The 23134-nt window shown below is 37.2% G+C and overlaps 1 protein-coding gene across 3 annotated transcripts in view; it reads left to right on the plus strand.

Annotated features, from left to right (window-relative positions):
• The window catches only part of itgb5 (integrin, beta 5), a 38993-nt gene that overhangs the window by 5650 nt on the left and 10209 nt on the right, over positions 1–23134 (plus strand). For all 3 annotated transcript variants that reach the window (XM_058786333.1, XM_058786330.1, XM_058786331.1), the window contains 2 exons: positions 1338–1472; positions 8454–8883. In XM_058786333.1, coding sequence (XP_058642316.1) covers positions 1338–1472; positions 8454–8883 — 565 coding nt within the window. The remainder of the gene's footprint in view (positions 1–1337; positions 1473–8453; positions 8884–23134) is intronic.

Consider the following 23134-nt stretch of genomic DNA (forward strand, 5'->3'; position numbering starts at 1 on the left):
GTTGTTCTTATTACCATCTTGTACTGTGGGTGGATTTTTACAGTGCACATAAAAGAAAATGGGCTCTTGTTGACCCCGAGGCTGATCCCTTCATGCTTTTGTTCCCTGTAAAGTGTGTAGTATGTGTATCTTATGGTTCAAGGTTGTAGCTGTGATATATAGTGACAGCCCATTATGAACGCACTGTTCATTTTTAGGGAATGTGGTGTAAACACTTCAGGGTCAGGCAACTCACAGCACAGTACTATATAAAGTGTACAAATTGACTCCAGTTTAATTGGCAGCCAAACTGATTACCCTGATTATTTTCAGCTAATAAATGGTTAGGAATTGAATTGGGAACAGATGATGTTGTGGAGTGTGATTTTTAGGAAAGCTTTGCTCTTTTGCTGTGTCTTCACTGCGTGATCACATGATTACATAAGATAAGGAATTTCCTGTTTTTGTTAGTGAAGAACATTTGATGTGTTTGCCTTGTTTCACGCAGTCGTCTTTGTAGTCTGGTATTTTTTTCTAATGAAGTTCTGATATTCTGTGTTTTTTGCTGTATTGAAAGCGCAGCTGTGGTTTAAGAAATGGATATCTGAAGATGTTGTGGAGAGCTTTTTTTGTATTGGACACTTTTGCACATGCGTTTTTATATAAACTTAATTTAACTTAAAAAGTAAGTTCATGTGAATAACACCAACTTCAAAAAAAAAGTTTTGGGTGTATCTTTTTTTGAAAGAATTGAATACTTTTAGTCTGCAAGGACACATTAAAATGACAAAGACATTTATAATGTTACCAAATATTTCTATTTCAGATAAATTGCTGTTCTTATGAACTTACTTCAGTAATAGTCTTACTAACCCTAAACTTTTGTACAGTAGAGTAGATCCACTGGACATCTGCCTTGAGGTCTTGCGAACACAATTAAGTGTCATGGGAAACGGCATCATAAGACAGCTTTGGGAAAAAGAAAAAAAAAAAACGAATGATGTTAAGATATGAAGAGAAAATCAATAATCAGTTTATGACGGGTCACAAACACTGACCAAATATCAAGCCAGGGATTTTTTTGTTGACCCAGTTACTTATCTCTCCTGACTTTCAGTTTACACCAAAATATGCCAAAATACCAAAGGCTATGATTACGGTCACAGATATGATCTATTTTGGCGTTGTTTTGAGTGGTAGTATGCTGTACAAGAATATGATTGAATCTTTGTGGTTTTATTTTTTTGGTGCTAGAGCATTATAGAAACCAAGTATGTGATTTTTCTCCGTTGTTATTGAAATTGTTACCAGTGAATTTTTGTGTTTTGTGAATGATTTTTGTTTTTGTTTTAATATAGAACATCAGGTCAAAGGTTGAGCTGAGCGTATGGGACCATCCTGAAGATCTCAGTCTGGCCTTCACCGCCACCTGCCAAGACGGCCAGCCCCTGACTGGCCTCCGCAAGTGTGCTGACCTCAAAATCGGCGACACTGTTAGTACTTTATACTTTATCAAATATTGCCTGTGCCTTTTACACCAACTGTTAAAATGCATCACAGCTGATCCTGTCCTTCTGTCTGCAACATGAGTGTTTGATGTGAAGTCTATGGCAAGGAGCTCAGATCTTATTTATACCTCTTGGATTAAGCACAGGGTGCTGTATCCTGTTGCCTCATACTACCAAAAGGGGACTGATGGTTGTCACAGTCTTAATGAGGATGTAGAGAATGTGACACAAGTTATTGACCTTAATGTCTTTCAAAATGTTCAGATCATGTTTTCACCATTTTTTTGAACTTTTTTTCGTTTGGTTTTTTTTATTATTTCTTTCTTTCTTTCTTTTTTTTTTTTTTGCAGTTGACCTGCATATAATGTCCTAGAAGTGAAAACAGATTTTCTTTCACTATCCTTGAGGAAGTGAAAGAGTGACAAGGAAATGCAGCAAAATATTGTTAATGGAAAGAATGCGCGAGAGCTTGTTTTTTCATTCCAGCTCAATTGCATTTTTGGTGATTACATAAGAAGAATCATAAATTTGGTCATGTTCATACAAGATCTAGAATATGAGCCAGAAATGACCTTGAAAACTAAATGCAGTGACTGACAGATTTCAAACACACTCTGTGCACAGATTGTGGCTCTGTAACTCTTCTGGTTTTCAGCAGGTACAAGCAACATGGCTTAAATACTGGCAGACTCTTTTAGGCATATTGTTTGGCTCTTCCTGTACTAGATGAAGTGCTATTTACTCAACGATAACATGTAAGGTTTGAATGATATGCCATGGTCTGCACTCACACGTCATTATGCTGTATCAGCCACAACAGACTTACTTTAGAGCCCTCTTTAGGATTTAAGGAACTAAATATTACCGTATCATAACATGCAGATGACAGATTCATAGCGTCAAGCACACAAGTTGTATCTAACAGTGCTTGTATTAACAGATACTGTGAAAGAATGCTTTCGCTTTACAGTGTTCACATGGTGTGGATTGTATTGTTGGATCTCCCATACATTCTTAATTGGACTGACATTGTAAAACTTCTTTAGGACTACTTGGTACATGTCACCATGCAGTGATCTGACCCTTGGATCAAGCAGAGTTCTCTACTCTTGCCTGTACCATTCCCATTCTGCATAATTGAATGTAGAGAAGGATAGTGAGGGAAAGTGGAGAGGTAGAGCTGAATACCCTCTCTGAATGGAGCAACCCAATTTTCACTGGCCGCTCCAATAGACCCAGGGCCTTTTTGTCTCATCCACGAGGGAAATTTGTCACACCGTGCCCAAGTGCCAATCATGCCTTTTAGAAAGGGGTGCACAACCCAAACAGAATCCCATGTGTCACTTACGGTCCTCCGCCGAACCCTCTGAGGAGTCTGTTGCTGCATTTCAATGGGCTCGCACAATGGAGCAGGCTCTTTCTGGGTGAAAAACACAGGCTTTAGATACAGAGGCGGTAGCCCAGATTCTAAAGTTAAGCTTAGATTCCTTTCACAGAAGTCGATTCAAGCCCCTAGAGACTACTAAAATGCTCCATACATAACACATTCGTCTAATCCTATATTAAGCTGGCTGGTGTCCCAGGAAACATCAGTTTACTTTTGGATAGACTTTGTTTGCCATGGATTTATAAAGCTCTGCTCACCGTTGTGCTAATGCAAGAACACTATGAAATGGGGAGGTGTACAGGAGTACGACTACAAATTTACTGTTATAGCAATGTATTTAGATATAATTGTTCAAATAGTAAGTAATTATGTAATTCTTACCTATTACTAGTGTTTAAAAAAAAAAAAAAAGGAATTATTACCATCCAACCAGGTATCACAAAAATAAACCCCAACAGGGTGTTTAGGATGCCAATGTGTTATTTTAGTATTATCCAGGTGTTATTTTAGTATTATTTATATACTGTTATTTATTTTCTTTTTTTAGCTATTATCAGATTTTCTTGTAATTTTTTTTTTTTTTTTTAAGTGTTATTTAGGTTATTTCAGTTTTAGGTTTTATACTTTTTCCAGTTTTTATCCATTTCCAGTTCAATGCAAATTAATTTTAGTTAGTTGCCAATGCAAGTTTTTCATCTAATATTTATTTCAGTTTCTCAACTGCTATTGCAGAGTACTCCAGTTTTATGTCTAGCATGCAGTGTGAATATTTCACATGAAATTATTTATTTATTTTCTACTAGCAGCCTGTCTTCATGTTATTTTCTGCTTGCAGAAAAAGAAAACCAGTCCTCCCATTCTGATTAGTACTTTAGTTTGCTGCTGCTGCTCTGAAGGCTTAAGGCCTCTTACAAACAAATTCTGCAAAGACACAGGTCGATCTGGGATCATTACTAAAACTAAAACATTAGCAGTGTTTTCCCAACTCTGTACATGGCATTTTAATAAAAACAAACCAGACCAAGTTTTGGCCAGTGATGGCTCATCTTTATATAATATCCACTCCACCTCTTCCTCTGCCCAACCACACAGACTTCATGGAGTTTTCTAGTGCTTTCTGTCTTCATCTAAACATTGCCATGTACTCGTGACTCACATGTCTCCTTAATCCAATTCTACAGCTCATTGCCTCATTGAGGAAATACTTCTTGCTGCGCTTTTGTCTGTCTATGACCCCTCACTTTCCCGTTTTTTTGTGGTGTTTTTCAGCATGATCTTTAAGGAGCAGCATGTTAATGCTGGAAAATATGTAGTGAAAGATGGCCGTGTTTGATGTAATTTTGCAGTTTTTATTGTTGGTTTTTCAACAGTTAATGTTATTTATACACACAATTATACCCTACCTACCGCTCTACACCAAAAGTCACAGTAAAGACATTTTAGAATGATAAAGATTTTTATCTTAACTAAATGCTTTATTTATTTTATTTTTTTATTTACTTACACAAAAATATTTAGCAGCGAAAATGTTTTCAACATTGATAGTAATGAGACTTGAGCATATTGGAATAAACATAATTGAAACCAACAAACAAATAAGAACTCTATTCATAAGTGAATTGAGATTGTTGGACAGGCCCAAAATGTTACCAGTTATTCATGATTTCATACACAGTTGGGATGCCAGTACAAGAACCTTTTGTACATGAATAACAGCAAAAAGTACTCTTGTACAGAAATAGACATTTTGAATATTTGATGAATCGTCTTGCTTGCCTGCCTTTTGATTCAAGTCTCTTCTCCATTTCTATTTTTACACTGAATTTGTGTTTAGGCTGTTACTTTGCTGTAGAGATACCAGTGCTGTCAAAGTAACAGCAACCCTTCCATTCAAATAACTTCTGACTGCCTTAGTCTTTCATTGTGATTTAAGAAGACGTGAGCCCCTATTCTCCCTCCATCAGTATGACCCTCTGTGGCCCAGTGTTTGGCTCTGAGCTTTAAACTCTTGGGTCCGGAGGGCTCACTGATGTGAAACATTACTTCAAAGTGTTTAGACACAGCATGTCGGGCTTGTCCGCTCCCCTGGGCGGTTCTGAATCAAAGGCCAGCCAGGCTACATATTTTTGAAAGTGTCAGGTTTTCTGCCCCTGAGGATCTGCGCATCAAGTTTGCTAACTTCTGGGAAAAGAATTGATAAAGTGATAAAGGCTCTTTAGCACTGCATGTTTCATAAATCCAGTGCAGTTGTAAGACACTTAAACCACATCTCAAGTGGAATACTAAATCTGAGAAATGAGTTTTGAATTTTTATCTTACCATAAATTGATTGATGTTGATCAAGTCTAGGCTAGTAAGGGTGAAGCCTCTAATGTTTAGACTTACTTCCTCTGGGTGGTCATCATCAGGGTGGAGTCTCTCTTTCCTCTCGTCTGAAGGTCTGTGATTAATCTGACAAGTATGATCTACATCAGATAGTGAAGCCTCTGAGTTTGCATTATTGAACCTTTTGGTTTAGTTGTCCCAAAATAATGTTTTGGTTAAAGGTTTGTGGTTAACACAAGCTCAAGATATTTTCATGTTTTATTATGCAACATTAAGTACATCAGTAATATCCCACTTGTGATTTATTTATTTTTATTTACTTACACAAAAATATTTAGCAGCGAAAATGTTTTCAACATTGATAGTAATGAGACTTGAGCATATTGGAATAAACATAATTGAAACCAACAAACAAATAAGAACTCTATTCATAAGTGAATTGAGATTGTTGGACAGGCCCAAAATGTTACCAGTTATTCATGATTTCATACACAGTTGGGATGCCAGTACAAGAACCTTTTGTACATGAATAACAGCAAAAAGTACTCTTGTACAGAAATAGACATTTTGAATATTTGATGAATCGTCTTGCTTGCCTGCCTTTTGATTCAAGTCTCTTCTCCATTTCTATTTTTACACTGAATTTGTGTTTAGGCTGTTACTTTGCTGTAGAGATACCAGTGCTGTCAAAGTAACAGCAACCCCTTTTCCATTCAAATAACTTCTGACTGCCTTAGTCTTTCATTGTGATTTAAGAAGACGTGAGCCCCTATTCTCCCTCCATCAGTATGACCCTCTGTGGCCCAGTGTTTGGCTCTGAGCTTTAAACTCTTGGGTCCGGAGGGCTCACTGATGTGAAACATTACTTCAAAGTGTTTAGACACAGCATGTCGGGCTTGTCCGCTCCCCTGGGCGGTTCTGAATCAAAGGCCAGCCAGGCTACATATTTTTGAAAGTGTCAGGTTTTCTGCCCCTGAGGATCTGCGCATCAAGTTTGCTAACTTCTGGGAAAAGAATTGATAAAGTGATAAAGGCTCTTTAGCACTGCATGTTTCATAAATCCAGTGCAGTTGTAAGACACTTAAACCACATCTCAAGTGGAATACTAAATCTGAGAAATGAGTTTTGAATTTTTATCTTACCATAAATTGATTGATGTTGATCAAGTCTAGGCTAGTAAGGGTGAAGCCTCTAATGTTTAGACTTACTTCCTCTGGGTGGTCATCATCAGGGTGGAGTCTCTCTTTCCTCTCGTCTGAAGGTCTGTGATTAATCTGACAAGTATGATCTACATCAGATAGTGAAGCCTCTGAGTTTGCATTATTGAACCTTTTGGTTTAGTTGTCCCAAAATAATGTTTTGGTTAAAAGGTTTGTGGTTAACACAAGCTCAAGATATTTTCATGTTTTATTATGCAACATTAAGTACATCAGTAATATCCCACTTGTGATTTATTTATTTTTTATTAGGCTTTTATGTGTCTTAAAAAGGCAGTTGCCAACAAGTGGCTAAATGGGACTACGGAGTGTTTTGGGGATATAGTAAACATTATGCCAAGCACGAAAGCTCATCTACTAAATAGTCTGTTTTTACAGACTAGTTGTGTTTATAAACATGCTTTTGCAAACTTATTTAAAAATTAACTTTTGTTGCTCACAGAATTTTCCAGCAATAATCCAAGGGAACCGAGGTCTGGCAACCTTCAAAAATGTCACCACTGTAGCACTCAATAGTTGTGTCCCAAATCAGTGTCTGTATCTGTCGGGTCAAACTAAGCATTGTTAAAGGGGACAGTCTTGCCTACTGTGAACAGGGTCCACAACCTGTCACTTACGTTCACCTTGGTCCATTTAAAGGGATAGTTCACCAAAAATGAAAATTCTGTCATTACTGACTCACCCTCATGTCATTCCAAACCTGTAAGATCTTCGTTCATCTTCAGGAACACAAATTAAGATATTTTTGATGAAGTCCGAGAGCTTTCTGACCCTGCATTGACAGCAATGCAACTGAAATGTTCCCAGGCCCAGAAACGTAGTAAAAACATTGTTAAAATAGTCCATGTGACATCAGTGGTTCAACCATAATTTTACGAAGCTACGAGAATACTTTTTGTGTGCAAAGAAAACAAAAATTTGAAATTTATTCCAAAATTGTTCTCTTCTGCTACCATGACGCAAAAAAGGTATTCTTGTAGTCGTAGCTTCATAAAGTAATGTTTGAACCCGTATGTCACATGGACTATTTTAACAATGTCCTTGTCTTTACTACGTTTCTGATATTTGAACATTTCAGTTAAATCGAAAGCTCTCGAATTTGATCAAAAATATGTTAATTTGTGTTCCGAAGATGAACGAAAGACTTACAGATTTGGAACGACATGAGGGTGAGTAATTAATGACAGAATTTTCATTTTTGGGTGAATATCCCTTTAAGTGGATCTATAAATTTGCAGCTTGTTAAAGGGTTACTCCACCCCAAAATGAAAATTCTCAATAATCACTTACCCCCATGTCGTTCCAAACCCGTAAAAGCTTCATTCGTCATTGGAACACAATTTAAGATATTTTGGATGAAAACCGGGAGGTTTGTGACTGTCCCATTGACTTTCCAAGTAAATAACACTGTCAAGGCCCAGAAAAGTAGGAAAAGCATCGTCAGAATAGTCCATCTGCCATCAGTGGTTCAATCAGAATTTAATGAAGCGACGTGAACACTTTCTGCGCAAGGAAAACAAAACGATTTTATTCAACAATTTGTCTCCTCTGGTTCAGCGTAGCTCCATTTTGGAGAATATCCGCTGGACGCAAGCAGCGTACACTCTTCTGTGCCAGCCGCACCACAAGGATACGTCTTCTATGTTTGTTTACGCTTTGATTTGAATGAAAACAGCACATCCGGTATGCGGACAGTCACAAACCTCCCAGTTTTCATCCAAAATATCTTAAATTGTGTTCTGAAGATGAACAAAGCTTTTACGGGTTTGAAACGACATGGGGGGGCAATGACAATTTTAATTTTGGGGTGGAGTGTCCCTTTAAGATATTAGTCAAGTATTAGTCACTTTTTGAAAGTTTTTCATGCCCTAGGAAACAAAGTGCACATTTCAAGGCCACATTTGAAGGAGCCTTTGAAATGGGACAGCCTTCTGAGTGCCGCTGTGACTCATTCGGCTTTGGAAAGAAGCCTTTGATTTGGGATATGTGTGTTTAGCCTTAAATACAAGAAAATAAGTTGTCTGTCCTTTTTCGCAGGTCTCCTTCAACATAACTGTAGACGCTCGAGGATGTCCTCCAAAAGGCACCAGGAAGAGTTTCACCATGAGGCCTGTTGGTTTCAAAGACCGTCTGGAAGTCTCTGTGGACTACCGCTGTGATTGCAGCTGCACATATTACACCAAGACCAACAGCAGCCGCTGCAACTCCGCCGGCACCTACAGCTGCGGGATGTGCCGCTGTGAGCCCGGCTACCTTGGGGCCCGCTGCGAGTGCGAAGAGGGTGAGGTTGACCACCAACACCTCAGTGCCTGCCGTGAGGCCGAGGGCAAGCAGGTGTGCAGCGGCCGTGGAGAATGCAGCTGTAACCAGTGTCTGTGTTACGAATCAGAGTTCGGCAAAATCTACGGTACCTTCTGCGAGTGTGACGACTTCTCCTGTGCCCGACATAAGGGCATACTGTGCTCAGGTGAGGTGATAGAATTTAGTTGATTATTAATCACAATGCATTTTAAAGAGGAAATCTTTGCGTTTCAGTTCCACAATGCGTTTTTATCTGCACCTTGCAAAGTGAATTCAATTTTCAGTATAAAATGTGGAAGTTTATGGTCCATGTCGGCTTCTTTGGCTTGCCATGAGCCTCTTTAGGATGCTACGTTTGTGCCCGATGCATTTGATCAGTTCTTGCCAAAGAGCAGTTGGCTGGCACCCCATCTCTTCCTCTCCACAGGACGCATCTCTGCCATGCCACAGTGAGAGCTTTGTAGAAGGCTGCATTTGTTTATCCATGCACACAATAGCTGGTCTATGAGTAATAAAGCTCTGTTTTTCTGTAGTCAGCAGAAACTGTCAGCCCAGCACTAAATGGACATTTGTTGAGCCTCTATAGCAATAATGTCATCGGTAGAATCGAGAATATGTCCCATTCCTGCTATCTCGGCCATGGAAAACTCTTCTCGTCTGCAGTAATGAGTCCTTAATGAATCTGGGTGATTATGCTTTTTTCGCACCACTTTGCCATGGTGAATTAAGTGGGACAATTCTTGTAAACTCACTAATAATGGCTGTGGGAAAAGGCAAACGTTGATGAGAGTTTCGTAGGTTTCGTTCACTTGTTAAATGCCTCATAAACATGCTTTGTGGCATTTTGATTTGGCCATGCTGTGGTGCGAGCAGCTTGTTTAGTAGTTAGTGAGTTGCGAGGTGTTTAGGATAGAAGTGCTCATGAAGTCCTATAGTTTGTATGAAATAATATGAAGTCCTATACTGTTTATCAGAATATTGCTTAGGTTTCTCAGACTGGCAAGTCAGTTGAGATGAACCTACTCCAGGGCATGGTTTCATAAATAGGGGGTTCATGAGGGAACTGTAGGGGATTTGTGAGTTGGTGTAAAGCTAATAATTAAATCATAACATAAAACTAAACCTTATGAAAATTAACCATGGTTTTATTATAGTAAAAGTGTAGCAGCCATGGTTTTTGATGCATTGATGATGATTTGTATAACCACAGTTTTACTACAGATTCCATGATTGAAGTGTGGTTAGTGTAGCAAAACCATGGTTAATTTTTGGTTCCATAGTTTAACTATAGTAACCATGTTTTTTAGGTTTTATTTGTTGTAAAAGCATGGTTAATTTTCGTTAGAGAAAATGGACTGCGCAATTTATTCTAAAAAGCTGCCGTTTATAATTTTCTGCTGAATGTTTTAGGGTGAAATGCGGCACTATATTTACTAAATTATTATCATAATAATAATAATATTATTATAACTTGTAATGTAAAATTAAAAATTTCCAGTGATCAATATTGTTTTCTCAAATGTTTATTACAATAGTAATATTTTTGTCTTTATTTTTCTTAATCAGATTTAAAAAATAAATAACAATAGTAGTATTTTATTTTTATTACTATTTAGTTTATTATTATTATTATTATTATTATTATTATATGTGAATGTGCTGTTAAATTATTGAAAAGTTAACTTAAAATATTTTCTTGAAGTACCCCCTGAGATTTCATATCAAAGGGGTTCAGCTTTCAAATAGGTTTGACAATCCCCGGGGTTTTTTTTGTTTGTGTTTTTTTTACTTTCTCCTGTAACGCATACAGTAGTGTAGATAAGCCATATGTTGAGACACAAAATTGTGTATTCACTGTGTATCATAAGCCTATTGTACTACAGTTGTGCTCATAAGATTACATACCCCTTGCAGAATATGCAAATGTTAATAATTTTAACTAAATACGAGGGATCATGAAAATTGCATGTTGTTTTTATTTGGTACTCTCCTGAATAAGCCATTTCACATAACAGATGTTTATATATACTCCACAAGACAAAATAATAACTGAATGAATAAAAAATGACCCCGTTTACATACCCTTGAATCTTAATAATCTGTGTTGTCTCCTGGATGATCCACAACTGTTTTTCTGTGTTGTGAATTTGTGATTGTTCATGAATCCCTCGTTGGTCCTGAGCAGTTCAACTGCCTGCTGTTCTTCAGAAAAATCCTCCAGCTCCTGCACATTCATTGGTTTTTCAGCATCTTCTGCATATTTGAACCCTTTCCAACAGTGACTGTATGATTTTGAGATCCATCTTTTCATGTTGAGGACAACTGAGGGACTCATGCACCGCTATTACAAAAGGTGGAAACATTTACTAATGCTCAAAAAGGCAACGCAATGCATTAAGAGCCAGAGGGTGTAAACCTTTGAACAGGATGATGTGCAACTTTTTCTTATTCTTTTTAAAGATCTTTTTTTTTTTTTTCTTTTTTTCTCTTTTTCATTTGGTACTGCACTTAAGAAGCTACGTAGATGTTTCCCAGAAGACAAAATAAGTACAATTTACCCTGATCATCCGATTCAAAAAGTTTACACCCCCCAGCTCTTAATGCATTGTTGCCTTCTTGAGCATCAGTAAATGTTTTCACCTTTATATAATAGTTATGTACGAGTCCCCCAGTTGTCTTCCATGTGAAAAGTTGGATCTCAAAATCATACATTCACTGTTGGAAAGGGTTCAAATATGTATAAAATGTTGGAAAACCAAAGAATGTGCAGGAGCTGGAGGATTTTTCTGAAGAACAGCAGGCAGTTGAACTGCTCAGGACCAACAAGGGACTCATGAACAACGATCACAAAACAGATAGTCGTGAATCATCCAGGAAATCACACACAGTATTAAAGTGCCCCTATTATGGGTTATGAAAGGTTCATATTTTGGTTTTGGGAGTCCACAACAGGTTGACATGCATGCAATGCCAAAAAACACTTTCGTTGTCTTATATGCATTTATTTTTACCTTATTTGCTCAACGACTCCCAAACGATTCGCTCAACGATTCATTTTTCCAAACCCCTCCTTTGTGTGACGCTAATCTGCGGTGATTGGTCGATTTCATTTCATCATGCCTGTAATGCCTGCTAAAGCAGCGTTGGTGATCGCATTGCTGCTTTGTGTACAGCCATTACCGGAGGTGTAACATGTTAAGAGTTTCTCATTCTCATCTATAAATGTTTACAGTCCCTGCATGTCTTGCATTTTATTTACTATCATTTTAATCTTACATGAGTATTGAAACCTTTGTGTTTGTGAAGAAATAGTCTTGTTTGCTGTGCAGTGTTGATAGTTGTGATTTTTAAAGTGAGGTGCGCAAACATGACCCAGTTGAAGGGTCAGGAGGAAGTTAAATAAGTTATGTGCTGAATAAGTTAAATGGTCCCGTGGGGACGGAGCTTCCTCCTCTGTACTATACAATTGACCTATCGGTAAGCCCTGCCACCCTTAGTTACTGTTGCTCCCTTAGACAAACAAACAGAAATGCTCACTGTCTTACAATGACAGCTGTCAGTATGAAAACCTTGTCAAGATGTTCTTGAACAATTTTGGACACAGAAGAATCTTTGGATCTTCCATTGTTTCTCTATAGCGCTGAAACCTAAAGATGTCAGAGTTCCGCTCCCCGTGCAACTGATACTCGACTACCATTGGCTAGTCTGCATTCGAGGGGAGGGGCTTACGATAGGTCAATTGAGCAAGAATAAGCAGTTTGAAGATAGTGTTGTGTAACTCTTTGTAGCCACATTCCATATATAGGTGTATATAAAAGTGGTTATTTTTCAAGGTGACTTTAAAGAAGCTTTTAAAGCCATTTAAATGTAAACATGACTTTAAAATAACCATAAGCACTCTTATTATTGATCTTTTAAGCAAAGTCCCTTGTTGATACACCTGGAGTAAACAAAGCTTTGTTTTTCTTGAAACTCTTTGTTTAATGGAAGTGCCATTGAAATGGTTTTCTCAGCTGTACCCTTATTTGTGTATCATACTCCACACCCTGCTGTTACTTAAAAAGGCATTTTCAATAGCGGTAGCAAAATAAAAGCAAAATATGATTCTGAGGTCACCCTGGACCATTGGATCGAAGTGTCTTGAATAGGATCAGAGTCCCATTCTGGAATGTAGTAGCAACTCTCTGTATTTATAGAGACATATAAAGGATAATGCAGAATCAGCTTACTACAACTTCTTCTGGTCAGTTTTACAGTTTCACAGTCATCAGACTAAAATATTTGACCGCAGAATGGTGTGATCCACCAATCAGAATTAAGTTGTCCAGAAAGCTGTGCATTAAATTTTTATAAGAAATTTTATAATGGTTTTTAGTTTTACATAAGTTATATGTTCTTCTCTCTAAATCTGTCGTTTTAATGTTTGTATTTTGTGGGTCGGATGTGCCCAGATAAGACTTCTGTGTGTCCTTTGTTGCATTTGAGCGCTTAGTCTGCACTCAGCTATCACAATGAAATATTTTTAATCTGCTGGACTTTTTATGATTGAAAGGATTTAGCGTGACTGCTGTTGGAAGTGCACAATGTTTTTTTTGGGGGGGTTTTTTCACATGCCTCATGTCAGTCAAAGGTTTACCTCATTAAAACTTATTAATGGACATAAGTTTCAAATCTCTGCACAATAGCTTTCTGAGTCTTCAGAAGTGTGAGAAGTGACGGTATGTTAAAGCTATTGAGCTGTTTTTGATGGAGCCCCTAGTAAACCTCAGCTTTGTAGTGGTGTTCTATGCATCTGCTGCTGATTTAAATTGCTTAATAACACAGAGAGCCAGAAATAGTGACTTAAATGCCCCAGACATATAAATGTACTCCCTTTTTTGTTTAAATCTTCAACCTTGTTTTTGAGGTTTGTGTAGACCTAGTCAATTAAACATGTTTGTGTTTGTTGTAAAGCTTTGTGGCTCTAGAAAATTGCAAGTAATGGGAATGGAGTGTGCAACCAAATTCTACCACGTGTTTTTTAATCAGGGTCATGATTTCACATTTATCCAACTGATTGTAGTGCTAACACAGTTTATGTGCTAACACAGTTTATACACTACAGTTTCAAAAGTGACCATTCAAAATTTTTAAATTTATTTTTTTGTTAATATATTTTTTAGTAATGATGCATTGAATTGGTCAAAGTGGCAGCAAAGACAAAATATTTACATTTCAAATAAATGCTTTTCTTATGAACTTTATTTTCTTTAAAGAACCCTGAAAAAAAGTATAATTTCCACAAAAATGTTTCTTGAACACCAAATCAGCATGGTTTCTGAAGGATCATCTGACACTGAAGACTGGAGTAATGACTGCTGAGATTCAGCTTCTGCCATCTGCCATCACAGAAATACATTTTTAATTTTAAATTGTCATAACATTTCACAAGATTAGTGTTTGACTGTATTTTTGATCAAATAGATGCAACTTTGGTGAGCACAAGACACTTTTTAAAAAATCTAACTGACCCCAAACCTTTGAACGGTAGTGTGTGTATAAACAAAAAATATCAAATGTTGTGCAGTGTGCACTTGACCCCGTGCAGTATACAATCATACAAGGGTTTTTAAACTGTTGTCACCAACCTGTAAAACATATCAGGAGTGATGTTTGTTGTTGTGTGCATATGTTGTTTTTTCTCAAAAATATTTGCAGTCAGTCCAAGAAATATGTTAGACGCCTGGTTGTTTTTGTAGCTGTTTTTCAGATACTTTTGGATGTTAGCTTATGTTAGCGTTACACACATGGAGCAGATGAGATGTTGTATGTTGAATACCAAACATAAGCTGTAATGTGGATGTAATGTGGTTCCATTTAACGTTTGGCGAACCTTCCACCAACTCTGTGACTGTACACAGGGATTTTTTCCCACACCCCTACATCCTCTTTACCACATTAAATGACATCAGCACCTGGCAACACAATGACCTCAGAAGCAAACAAACATACAAGGCCTTCACCACTACCATCATCAAAAATACAGGAAAGTCTGGCGTGTATTGGATGATTGGATATAAACCTTTCATATCTGTTTTTGTTTGTGGTGTGGAGCGCTTGTCACGTTGTGCCTGGTGGGACAATTTATGACAGCAGTGTGGTCACGTGTTGAGCAATAGAGCTGTCAAGAACCATAAGCAAAATGGGACTTTGGAATAGGATTCATTGCTCACTCCTTAGTCTATTGATTTGCGATAAGAGTGCACTTGCTGGCAGAATAGATGTTTGACACAGAAAGATGCATTTTCATGTCTGTGGGAATCTTCAATATCTTTTATGGGTAACATTGTTGATAAAAATCCACAAACATCTTGTTTTATGTTTGTTGTTTTCAGTTTGCAAGTAAATGAGTCTATTGAGTTCAACTGAGGCATTTTAACAAACACTAGAGTTTGAGTATTGACTCCGATGTGCTCTAATATCTGAAAAGCATCCCTAAATGCACCAGCAAAATGAAAAGCTCAGTTGAACAAACCTAGTCCGGATGGAAAGTGGATCCTGTTGGAGCCTCGGGGACCTGGATTGGCATGCTAAACAAATAAAGCATCTCCCATGATTCCTGCCTCACTTCTGACTGACTTTTCTGTCATGCTTTTAAATGCCAAGCCTTTTACATGAAACGTTTCAAAAGAATAGAATGTCAAAAGCTGCTCATGATCGGAGGTTTGCAGGTATTCATATTCATCCTTTGAAATATTATGCCCCATGAATGGATGTTACATGTATATCCACACCCTAAATCTCTGCTACTAGCTATTTTATTAGAAAGTATAAGATGGAAAAGTTGCTTTAAAAAAAAAAAAAAAAAGCATCGCCCTTTGGTAGGGATGGGTATCGTTTACATTTTATCAATACCTATACTGCGATACTGTTGCTAGTAAATGTTTCATTATATTACTGGTGTTGCCTCCTTTGTTCACTATTACACTACTGCATATATTGCATCTGACACTGCTGTCGCTTAGTTTTGTAACGTGAGCCCACACTTTCGAACATTTCGCTCTTGCCGCCACTGATTGCACGCAAACACACATACATTCATGCGCATGGATATCACATGCACGTTGAGCAAACGTCAACCACATCATTCAGTGAAGAAAAATGACAAGCAGCAGCTTCTAATTCGTCATTAACATTGAAGTATACGGAGATAAAACGGCGCAAGTATCGATAACAGTATAATTTGTCCTGAAGCTTATCGGTAGTCCGGTATTGACCCAATTACTTACCGGTTCTCGGTATCCATCCCTACCTTTTGGGCAGATCAGAGGTCGAGACTGCTGTTAAACAGAAGGTTTTATGGATTCATGAAGATGGTTTCTGCATGTCACTGCATGATTTGATGCAATGGTTCATACTTGAGTGACACTAACATGATGCTTTTGGTGAAAGTATTTTGATATGTACCCTGAGGATGTGTTTTTGACCTGTGCTTGTTTTACAGTGGAGTCCAAAAGTCTGAGACCACCAGTGAAAAGTTACTTTTTTCAATATAATATTGAAAAAATATATTTACTACTATATTTTTATGTTTACTATCTTTTATATTATTATTATTATTATTATGGAAAAATATAGAAAAATAGTAACATTTTCATTAGTGTATTGTAATAGAATGTAAGTTTTATTACATTATGGTTAGTGACTCCTCAGACTTTTCCAGATTTAAATGTATAAATTACTTTTAAAAGACTTTTAGACCTCATTGTATGAAACTGGTGGTATTTTAGTTTGCTGTCAGATTAGAGAGTCTTGCAGTATCATCACTGTACACACTGCAATCAGCCAGTGCTAAAAAACAAATCTCAGCTGTCACTCTGTGTGTCTCCTCGAGGGCTGGTAAAACACAAACAAACTTGTTCATCTTGGTCTTTTAGTTGCTTTTCAAATCTGTCTTTAAGTGACCATATTGCTGCAATGGGATTACCACACCTCTAATTTCGGGACTTGCTCTTCTAACGAGATAACGATTTTTCCATGCCAGAATTTCCACATTACCGTTTCTGAAGGTGGACTAGACTCTTGCTTATAGGCTTGCACACAGTAGCAAGACAATACTGATGTCCTGATGTTGGTACAAAGTTGTTTAGCTGTTTTGAATGTATATAACTTCCTCTAGAAAGATATCTTCTGCATCCAATTTTGGCATTGGGAAGGGCAAGAAAGTGTAAAAGATTAGTGATGAGTCAAAGTCTGCCAATCCTTGTGCACACAAACAGCAAATAGTTTCTAGAGTAGACTAGAAACATGGGATTAGTCAATCATTTTTATTTAGGCAAACTACAGAACTGTTATGCATTTCTCATTTAGACTATTTATGTTTTATTCTTAAAATACTCCGAGTTCTAGACATGATGTTTTTGGCTCTTTGCCCTTGCACTTCCCACTTTTATGCTGTAGAGCTGCAGAAACATGTTGTAGTTCAATTAATGTAAGCCTTACACCATACCATACCATACCATACCATGCCATACCAGCAGTAAAGCATGCAGGGAAACACATGAGCCTTATTCCTAACCAGAAACCTAATAGATGTACCACAGGCCCAAAACTATCATGCATGGTTTTTAAAGGTAATCTGCATTACTGTGTGCATTGTTGTCCTCAGCCTACCTGTTAAAAGGCGTCAGAAGGCTGTGTAGCAGAAGAAAACCGTATTTATCTTTTATGCCTGCTCTGTAATTGTTATTGTCTCTGGAGCATGAGATGAGTTACCCTGCAGTCACGAGAGACAAAACTGTAATAAGACTGTAATAATTCTCAAATATAACTTATCTGCTCAAAAGGCTTTGTAAGAGTTTAGATGTGCTCTTCATTAAGTGGAGAACATGTGAGAGTCATTTCATGATTATTTTTAACTTTTTAACTTAATTATTTTATTCTCTTTGGAATACATTGAGGTTTCCTGGTTGCTAAGGAATCTTGTAAAGGGAATAGACACCACATGTCAAGCATCTATAGACCTTCTGTTTTTTACTGCCAAGATTTCGTCACCACTCAAGAGACGCAACAACAAGAGGCAGCTTGCCGTGTCTTGGCCTACATACTTGCATTGCACATGTTTCTCTATTGACAAATGAGTTGTAATTCTTAAGCTAAACACACAGAGGTCATACAGTTCCTGCAAAGTAAAGTCAGACAACACATTGCTTTTGCGTGTTGTTGACCAAAAAGAAGGGCACACAGTGTGGAAATACAGAATGGAAGTAATTTAAAAACATGAAGCAAGGAGCAGTTAGCTTGGTTGGCAGCTTCCATAAGGGTCCATTACTCACGCACAGCAAGAATCTATGGCTTTGTTCACACTGAAACCAGTTTAGATTTGTTTCTCAAATATGACTATTAGGACTGACTGCTGTATTGCTATTTCGTGGGTGGTGAAATCTGACCATATCATCTGCTACTGAAATAGATCAGTGTGAGTATATGTACACTACTGTTCAAAAATCCAATATCTCAGATATTGGATTTTTGAATCCAAAACAGAAAAGTTCAAGTTCTTTAAAGTATGTTTATTTATGCACTCAATACTTTGTCGGGGCTACTTTAGCACAAACTCCAGCATCAGTGAAGTGTGTCATGGAAGCGATCAGCCTGTGGCACTGCTGAGGCACTATTGAGCCCTCAGCTCGTCTGTATTGTTGGATCGACTGTTTCTCATCTTTCTCTTGAAAATATCCCATATATACCATATGGAGTTCAGATCAGGCATGTTGGCTGGCCAATCAAGCACAGTAATATCATGGTTAGCAAACCACTTGGAAGTGGTTTTGGCACTGTGGGCAGGTGCTAAAGTCCTGCTGGAAAAGGAAATCGGCATCTCAATAAAGCTTGTCGGCAGATGGAAGCATAAAGTGCTCCCAAATCTCCTGGTAGACGCCTGCATTGACTTTGGATTTGATAAAACACAATGGACCAATACCAGCAGCCATCACAGCACCCCAAATCATCACTGACTTCGGAGACTTCACACTGGACTTCAAGCAGCTTGGATTCTGTGCATCTCCACTCTTCCTCCAGACTCCAGACCTTGATTTCCAAATGAAATGCAAAATTTACTTTTATCTGAAAAGAGGACTGTGGACCACTGAGCAACAGTCCAGCTCTTTTTCTCCTTAGCCCAGGTAAGATGCTTCCGGCGTTGTTTTTGTTTCAGAAGTGGCTTGGTAGCTCTTTTCCTGAAGATGTCTGAACGTGGTGACTCTTGATGCACTGACTCCAGCTTCAGTCCATTCTTTGTGAAACTCTCGCAAGTGTTTGAATTGGCTTTGCTTGACAGTATTCTCAAGCTTGCGGTCATCCCTGTTGCTTGTGCACCTTTTCCTACCCAATTTCTTCCTTAGTCAACTTTGCATTTAATATGCTTTGATACAGCCACCCCTTTCAGTAATGACCTTCTGTGACTTACCCTCTTTGTGGAGGGTATCAATGATTGTCTTCTGGACCATTGCCAAGTCAGCAGTCTTCCCCATTATTGGATTTTTGACTTTCATGAGCTGTAAGCTCTAATCATCAAAATTAAAACAAAAAAAAAGTTTTGAAATGTTTTACTTTACGTGTAATGAATCTAGAATTTAGGAAAGTTTCACTTTTTGAAATGTTACAAAAAATAACTCTTTCACGGTTCAAATTTTTTTAGATGCACCTGTATATTTTTTGCATTCCCATTTTGCTCAAATAGCAAAAAAACAACAACTCCATAATGGTGTTTACACGACTTTCAAAAAATGGAGAACAAATGAGAGCGGCTGATAACTGCAGTCAAAAGAGAGAACACTTAGATGCTATTAGAAACACCCTCGCATTAGTGTTAACTAGTTTTTTTGTAATTTGATGCAAAGGTGATATAATACAAAGTATAGTGTTATAAATGTACATTTTAAAAAAAGTCTGAAATTTATTTTTAAAAAAATTGAGGCTTTACGATGCTGATGACTGTGAACGCGTCTTCAGTCTTGTGAAAAGGGTCCATTGTTGTTATTCAGCAGGGATGCATTAACCCCTTAACTGTCACTCACGGTTTTGAACACAGACATGATAGTGCACTATCCAAACTTATTTTTTTATAATTCATGAATGAAAACATTTTCCAACGTGATTTTGATGTACCATTTCCATGGTAATGCAATGTCTGATTTTAAAATGGGTTTCAAAGGATGAATTTTGAGATTTTAAGTTTTCAACTGATATATAATTTCTTATGATTTCTAAAGCGTGATAGAGAAAAAGGCAAATAAGAAGACTTTCTGTGACAAAGGTCAGAACTCCTGTTATGATGTAGATTTTTCAGGTGCACTCTTGTCATAAATTAATCTATTACTTTTCCTACATATTTTTTTTTACAAAAAAAGTGGTAAAATACCTATTTAGGAGTCTTAGACCTTTCCAACGATATATAGTTTGTCATGATTAGGATTTAATTGTAAAATAGTGAAGTAAACGTAGGCGTCCCACAGGGTGGACCGTGACAGTTAAGAGGTTAAATTGATCAAAAGTGACAGTAAAGACATTTATAATGTCACAGGAATAAATGGCATGTTAAAGCAGAAAACAGTCTTTTTAAATTGTTTTAATGATTTAACAGCATTACTGTTTTTACAGTAGTTTCAATCGAATAAGTACAGCCTTGGTAAGCATAAGAGACTTTGCTCAAAAACATGAAAAAACAATTTACTGATCCCAAATTTTTAAACGATAGTGTATATTTTTCCTAGTAATGGCCTTGAACAGAGGACTACAAACTGGTCATTTGGTGCCTGAAACAACAAGTGGGAAACATTGCTGTGTTATGTATTTAGCACACTTTATCAGATCAGTGCTTGATTAGAGGTCTGTGAAAACTGGATGACTCCTATAAAGTTAACCCCTTTAGCCTGTTTCCCAGAAGGAGCATCAACTATGACTGTGCCTCCAGTTGGATAATGTTGTGTCTCTGTGGTCCATGTCACGTGTATACTAGAACTCCTTGGAAAGGACTTAAACACTACATCACAAAACAGTCAGTATGAGTCTAGTTTTGCTTTTAATTCTCCTTTCGACATTTTTGATTCTATGTTTGAATGCTTACTGCTCCCTATGAATGATTTTACATCAAAATAAGTTTTTTATAGTGCCTTCCACAGAAGAAAGCAGTTTGAGTGCATGTAATTCAACTCCACATTCAGTGTCAACCGCACTTGTTTATTTCTTCTTTCGTAGGGAAGGAAGAATGACCATAGAGTCTGTGGTGGCACATTTTTGTCAGTGTAGACTGCTGAGATATTAAGTCGCTTGCTTACTGTTTGATCAGCATTTCTGTAGATGGGGAAGTGAGATGCCCCTGGAGCAGAACCGTGTAGTGCTGGTGGTTCCTCACTGGGTGGAACTAGAACGTGGCAGAGGTTGCACACCCTGTGCGCTCACTGCACCCCAGTGATTACAGGGCTTGCTGAGTGTTTTTCAGATTCAAAGGAGGATCTATTTCAAGCTTACCACCACAAGAAAGACAGAGAAACCACAAGCCATGACCACGTCATGTTTTATAACTCTGATCCGAAGTCAGTCTGCAAGTCTGTTTGCTTCTGCATGCATAATAAATAAATAAATATAAATATATATATATATATATATATATATATATATATATAATACACACCTACCTTCATTTTCAAGAACACCTTAAATTGATCAAAAGTGACTGTTGGGACTTTTACATTTTTACAAAGCATTTTTTTTCCAAATAAATGCTTTGCTTTTACACTTTCACCTACCCAAAGTTTTTGAAGTTTTGTCCTCTAGCTGTCCATTCTGAACTGCTAAAAACTGTGTAATAAGGAATTTAATGTCTGCTTCATATTGACCCCATGAGCTTTCATAGTCTCCTTACTGTAATTGTATCTCCCTCTGGTGTCAGCAGACATGCATCATGGTTCAATAAGTTCAGTGAATTTTTCACTGTGAACTGTGAGGGGGGTGCAGTGTGATGATGCACTAGAATAGCTCAAGCATTTAATTTTAAAGTGTTTGAATGGAACGAAATGAAGCACTCAGCCTAGAGTGTTACAATATAAAGAGGAATGTCCTTCCTGTTGCTTCAGCAGCAGGATCTACACTTCCTGTGGGACTGCAGTAGCTAAAAAGGTCTTTATAACAGGAAAGACAGGTCAGGGTCAGCATATCAGTCAACCAATAGCAAGCAGTTCAGTACAGTAATTGACAAATGGTTTCTGCGGGTCTGGAATGTATAGCTTGTTGAATAACATTCAAATATGTTCAGCTTCAAAGATGTAATTACATAATTATTTTAAGAAAAAAAATATACTATTGTATGGTAAATGTCCTACATTTTAATCTTTAATTGGTGTACTTTTAGAAATGGAGAATGATGAAAATCCTTGTTTTCCTTTCTTTCACCCAGGATTTTTTCAGTATAATATGCAGTATTATTTTAGTATTATATACTATTATAGTGTTTATGAATTCTCTGAATTAGCTTTTGTGTAATTTCAGTTTTCATTTTAATTGTAGTTTAACTTTTTGTAATTTTCAAAATTAAAAATCTAAAGTTTTCTGTTTAATATATTTACAATATTATAATAAATTCAGGTTTTTGTTTATTTTACTACTTGAACATATAGTTCAGTTATTTGCCAAGGCAGAATTTCAAATTTTCATGCAAGTTTTTCATGTAATATATATTTTATTTTCATTTGAGCTTTATTGAAATTACCCAAATTTATTTATAGAAATAATTTTATGGTTTTGGTTAACGATAACAACATTGGCAATATGTTGTTCATATAAGGAGCTAGAAAAAACAGGTACTCAAAAATGCAGATATTTTTAACTGGTCATTTTCAGCCATTGGTAGTTAGCACTGGAAAGCTCAGGGGTTTTGGTTTTGTTTTTTGTTTTTTGCATTTGTGTGACTTTCCTTTCCACTTTAGTTTGATGTATGATCATGCTATCAGTCTGATTTCATGACTTGGGCATGTAATTCGTGACAGATTACAAAACTACATATTTTCTTTTAAATATATCTGTCAAGTTAAGCACAATCTATCACTTTTTAATATTTTTAAGGCGGGAAAAAGGCTATTTTCATCACACAACGATGACTATGCCCTTCATGAAGACCACCTCAGTAGAGCTCAAGTTTACGCTACTCAAACACTGCAGTTTACAGACACAGACTCTGTGTTGACTGTGAAACTTTGCACCCTTAAATAAACCTGATACTTGAGGTCGACAGTAATTGACATATTTCAGTGCTTGCGTGGCTTTGGACTCACTCATGTGTGAATTTGTCTAGTTTGATTGTGGATGTGGTAGAAATGGGCTGAGGCTCATTCCCAGAGGCTTTCAAACATGGATCTGCCTTTCTGGCATGGCAACAGCAC

The sequence above is a fragment of the Onychostoma macrolepis genome, chromosome 09 (genome assembly GCF_012432095.1).
Source record: "Onychostoma macrolepis isolate SWU-2019 chromosome 09, ASM1243209v1, whole genome shotgun sequence".
Lineage (NCBI taxonomy): Eukaryota > Metazoa > Chordata > Actinopteri > Cypriniformes > Cyprinidae > Onychostoma > Onychostoma macrolepis.